Source organism: Hylobates moloch, unplaced genomic scaffold (genome assembly GCF_009828535.3).
Source record: "Hylobates moloch isolate HMO894 unplaced genomic scaffold, HMol_V3 SCAFFOLD_1, whole genome shotgun sequence".
Taxonomy (NCBI): Eukaryota; Metazoa; Chordata; class Mammalia; order Primates; family Hylobatidae; genus Hylobates; species Hylobates moloch.
Window position 1 is genome coordinate 224164028 of NW_026652276.1, and position 5520 is coordinate 224169547.

At 47.9% G+C, this 5520-nt stretch overlaps 1 protein-coding gene across 1 annotated transcript; it reads left to right on the plus strand.

The window, feature by feature from the left end:
• The first annotated feature begins 3805 nt into the window (after positions 1-3805).
• LOC116814459 (olfactory receptor 6V1) lies at positions 3806-4746 on the plus strand. Its single transcript, XM_032761997.1, is given in 2 exon segments — positions 3806-4148; positions 4151-4746. Coding segments are annotated over 2 exon segments (939 nt in total).
• The last annotated feature ends 774 nt before the right edge of the window (positions 4747-5520 follow it).

The following is a 5520-nucleotide window of genomic DNA, read 5'->3' on the forward strand; positions in this document are numbered from 1 at the left end:
GATCTACATTTTTCTTTATTTTCTTTCTTTTTGTTTTGAGACAAAGTCTTGCTTTGCCACCCAGGCCGGAGTGCAGTGGCACGATATCGGCTCACTGCAACCTCTGCCTTGTGGGCTCAAGCCTCAGCCTCCTCTGCCTCAGCCTCCTGGGTAACTGGGATTACAGGTGTCCACAACCACACCCGGCTAATTTTTTGTATTTTTAGTACAGACAGGGTTTCACCATGTTAGCCAGGCTGGTCTCGAACTCCTGACCTCAAGTGATACGCCCACCTTGGCCTCTCAAAGTGCTAGGATTATAGGCATGAGCCACTGTTCCCAGCCTCTTCTTTGCTTTCAATGGGTCAGCTCCAAGTCTCAGTTCCAGGCTCAAGTCCTACAGAAAGATTGCCTGGTCAACCCCTCCAGCCCTGGTTATTCTTAAACTCAGGGCCCATCTGCACTACCTTCATTGCACAGCTTTTCCTTGAAATCTTTGAGTCATTATTTCTGTCTCAGTGTGGGTGGGGTTGCACTGGGTATCATGCATAAGGTTTAAATGTCTCTGAGATGAAAGACTGTGACTCAGAGTTTACTAGGGAGCTGGAAGCTTGGAGTGGCCTCCCCATATTCCCTTTACCTTTGTCCCCAGGGTGTGTATCTTCTCACAGGAGCCAGATCCCAAGATGTGTCTACCAAGGGCCCTGCCTCTGGAGGCAGAGATCTGTTTGATTCCCAGACTTCTCCAGATGATACTTTCTTTGGAGAATTTTAACAAGAGGCTGCTATGGTCCAGGGCCTCCATTCCCTGCCTCCCTAGATCCCTAAATCCTGGATCCACTTGGAGATTATGCCTGCAAATGGAAACTCTGGATCCAGCCCTGGCTAGGTACCCAGGCTGTCATAATTTTAGTCCAGCTGGGAAAATTCCTTTGTGTTTGTTCCATGATCTCATCTTTTTTTCCACGGTCCTAGGAGGAGGGGAAGGGCCAGGAGACAGGCGGTGCTGATCCTAAGCCGTCAGCTGCTTGGGTATATCTAGGTCTTTATCCATTTCTTTATTCAGATCTTTTTCTCAAATGTTACTTCCTCAAAACAGAGGACACCTCATTATTCTAAGGAGTAACGTCAGTGCCTCAGAACTCCCCAGAGGGCTCCTTGGCTTCCTATCATTCTCACAGAAAACAGTCTGCTGGAGTCTAAGTTTCCCATCCAGCATAAGCTCAACTGTAAACATCAAGACACAAAGGACTTGAAGATGTGGACGAGAGAAAGAGCTGAAAACACTCATCCTTGAGAGAGAAGGGACAGAATCAGCACCTTTCCCCTCTGGTGTCCTGAGGGACTTCTTTCCCATCTCCCAGCCCCACATCAATGCTGCTGCCCCTGGCTTTGTAGTGACACAGGGTAGGCGCTGAATTAGAAAATCAGCATAAGGACTGGCAGTGTTTTAGCTCACCCAGCAGTGCCACCTCTTCCTAGCTGTGCACAAAGCCGCTGTCCACCTTTCCAGCTGTAAGACACAACCCAAGGGAAAGAGACTGCATTTCTGATGTCACTCACATTATAGAGTGAGGCCAGTAGGCAGGTGTCTCCAGGTATGAATGCCTAAGTGAGAGCAGCTTACAAAGAAGACACCAGGCTTGGAGGCTAAGGTGAGTGGGGGAAGTCTGTATGTCAGTCAGGTTCTCATGCAACACAAACATAAGGACTGGGTTTGAATTTAGTCAGTGCTGGGGTAGATTTTAGACCTACCGTTAATGCTTGTCAGTGGCATGGGTGCAAGGCTTTATTTATTTATTTATTTATTTATTTATTGTTTTTGAGATGGAGTCTAGCTTTGTCATCCAGGCTGGAGTGCATTGGCACGATCTCAGCTCACTGCAATCCCACATCCCAGGTTCAAGTGATTCTCCTACCTCAGCCTCCCGAGTAGCTGGGATTACAAGTGCCCGCCACCATGCCCAGCTAATTTTTGTATTTTTAGTAGAGACGGGGTTTCACTGTGTTGGCCAAGCTGGTCTTGAACTCCTGACCTCGTGATCCGCCCACCTCAGCCTGCCAAACTGCTGGAATTACAAGCATGAGCTACCACGCCCAGCCGGGTGCAAGGCTTTTTAAAATTAGAATGTCATTGCTGGGTGGCCAGGACACAGCCCCAAATGAAGCTTTTATGGGGCTGGAGAAAGGGCCAGAGTGTATCTACACACAGCTTCTCTCCTTCCACTCCTGACAGTTTGTGTTGTAAATACTTTGTGTTTGAAATGTTTTAAAGTACCCTTTTAGTGAACTGAAATTCCAAGAAACAGTGTAAAGTTGTAAAGATCTTCACACACACATACGTTGGCAACGAGAAGAAGTGTAGAGAGATGATGGGCCAAAAAAATTTGAGTTCTATCGACGGTCTAACAATAAGAACAGTGATAATAATAACAACAACAATTTGTTGGCTAGTATGTGCTAGTCACTGCACTAAGTAGTTCACTTATTTAATTTTATAATCACCATAGAGGCTAAGTATCAGTAATATCATTATTTTATAGCTGAGTAAACGGGCTCAGAGAGAGTAACAAAGAAGAGCAGATTTATGGCCCGTGACAAGCAAGTCTAGAGCCAGAATTCAAACACAGGCAGGCCAACTCCATAGCTTATGCTTTGCACCACGGGAGGAGGGGAAGTGCAGTGGAGACGGCAAAGCAGCGCCCTTGGGTAGACGGCTGATGCCGTTGGGAAGCCTGATGACTGTGTGTGTCCTGGGAGAGCAGCCACTTGGATTTCCAGGCCTCGCTCCCTGACCTCCTGCACCCTTTCTGCTCTCCATCTTTGCAAACACGAAGCAGAGGCCCACTCTAAAGGAAGCTGATTTCTGGACTCAAAACTCTGACTTTCATTAATTTCATGATCACAGCCGGAGAAATGTGCGCAACTGAGGGTCCTCAGAGAGGCAGCTCAGAAAGGTTTGCAGGGAGCCTTTAAAAGGGGTCTTGGGGCACAACCTCTGGGTGTGACACAGACGGATCAGCCTACGTTTGGGGGCTTCTGGGTCACGTGCACTAATGCCCTCTCTCCCTCTCTCTCTTTTTTCTGTATTCCTCCCCTTCCTGTATTTCTCTATTTCTCCCTCTCTCATATTTGAATTTTTTTCTGTTCTTTCTCTGTTCCTCTGTTGTTTCCTTCTTGTTTTCTCCCTAAATGTCAATGTCCATTGCCATGTTGTCTTCCTTAATCTGCTCCTCTGTTTTTCTTTCTTCCTTTTTTTTTTTCTTTTTTGAGATGGAGCCTCGCTCTGTCATCCAGGCTGGAGTGCAGTGGCATGATTTCGGCTCACTGAAACCTCTACCTCCCAGGTTCAAGCGATTCTCATGCCTCAGCTTTGCAGGTAGCTGAGATTACAGATGCCTGCACCTGGCTGATTTTTGTATTTTTAGTAGAGACAAGGTTTCACCATGTTGGCCAGGCTGGTCTTGAACTCCTGACCTCAAGTGTTCCCCCTGCCTCGGCCTCCCAAAATGCTGAGATTACAGGCATGAGCCATCATCCCCAGCCTTCTCTCTTCTTAATAATGGCTTTCTATGTCTTTCACTTCTCTGATACCCTCACTCTGTTTCTCCATGACTTTCCTATTCCTATTTTGTTATCTTTCTTTATTGCCGTTTCTTTCTGCTCTTCTGTTTATCACTTGCTGGCTACTTGCCTTTCTCTATTCTCTGTCTCTGTCCCTGTTTCTTCTGTTTCAAGGTCAATGGTTCTCTGTCTCTATCTCTCTGTTTCTGCCTCTCCATCTGTCTTTTGTTTCCCTTGCATGCAGAGCCCCAGCCTGTGGATCATGGCAAATCTGAGCCAGCCCTCCGAATTCGTCCTCTCGGGCTTCTCCTCCTTTGGTGAGCTGCAGGCTCTTCTGTATGGCCCCTTCCTCGTGCTTTATCTTCTCGCCTTCATTGGAAACACCATCATCATAGTTATGGTCATAGCTGACACCCACCTACATACACCCATGTACTTCTTCCTGGGCAATTTTTCCCTGCTGGAGATCTTGGTAACCATGACTGCAGTGCCCAGGATGCTCTCAGACCTGCTGGTCCCCCACAAAGTCATTACCTTCAGTGGCTGCATGGTCCAGTTCTACTTCTACTTTTCCCTGGGTCCCACCTCCTTCCTCATCCTGACAGACTGGCCCTTGACCGCTTTGTGGCCATCTGCCACCCACTGCACTATGGCACTCTGATGAGCCGGGCTGTGTGTGTCCGGCTGGCTGGGGCTGCCTGGGCAGCTCCATTCCTAGCCATGGTACCCACTGTCCTCTCCCGAGCTCATCTTAATTACTGCCACGGCAACGTCATTAACCACTTCTTCTGTGACAATGCACCTCTCCTGCAGTTGTCCTGCTCTGACACTCACCTGTTGGAATTCTGGGACTTTCTGATAGCCTTGGCCTTTGTCCTCAGCTCCTTCCTGGTGACCCTCATCTCCTATGGCTACATAGTGACCACTGTGCTGCGGATCCCCTCCGCCAGCAGCCGCCAGAAGGCTTTCTCCACCTGCAGGTCTCACCTCACACTGGTCTTCATTGGCTACAGTAGTACCATCTTTCTGTATGTCAGGCCTGGCAAAGCTCATTCTGTGCAAGTCAGGAAGGTTGTGGCCTTGGTGACTTCAGTTCTCACCCTCTTCCTCAATCCCTTTATCCTCACCTTCCGCAATGAGACAGTTAAAACGGTGCTACAGGGGCAGATGCAGAGGCTGAAAGGCCTTTGCAAGGCACAATGATGAGCCCAGGGCCCAGGGGGACCTGGCCTGCCTCCATTGAGCAGTTCTATGGGGAGGGAGACCTCCAGCGAGTGGGAAGACCACTGTTGAGTTTCTTTAGTTTTTTTCCCTCTGAGCAATAACTACAGTGAGCCCTCAGTGCTGCACTGTCTGGCCCAAAGCTCTTATGGGCCACCATGGAAGTGTTCCCTACATCCCCTGGCAGCCGTAAGAACTCTGAGAGTAGCCCAGAGCTTTCAGTAAAGAGAAGTGCATGTGCTTTGCATTAAAGGAAGAGTAGCCAAGAAGTGCTCTATGACCAAGAGGTAGTATCCAATCCCAGTATGTGTGCATGGGTGTGTATGTGTGTACATATGTGTGCATGGGTGTGTATGTATGTACATATGTGTGCATGGGTGTGTATGTGTGTACATATGTGTGCATGCATGTGCATGCTCAGGGTGTGCTTCTCTATCACAGTATGCACCATTGCTGAGTGTATGCACCATAAGTGCTTGGGCTACATGGGATCAAGGGAAGAAGCAAAACTTACCAAAAACAAACTGATTGTTTTTCAATGTGTGTGTGAGTGTTGGGAGGAGGACTGGGTCCTTGTATAATTATTCATCCATTTATTCATTCATTTCTTCAATATTGAGTAGGCTGTGTGTGTCAGGCACTATAACAGGTAGAGGGTAAAAAGGTAAAAAAGGCATAAATTGTTCTTAACCTCACAAAGCTCTTGGCCTAAAGAAGGAAAGAGTGATAAATAGCTGTTTCTAGCACAGTGGGGAA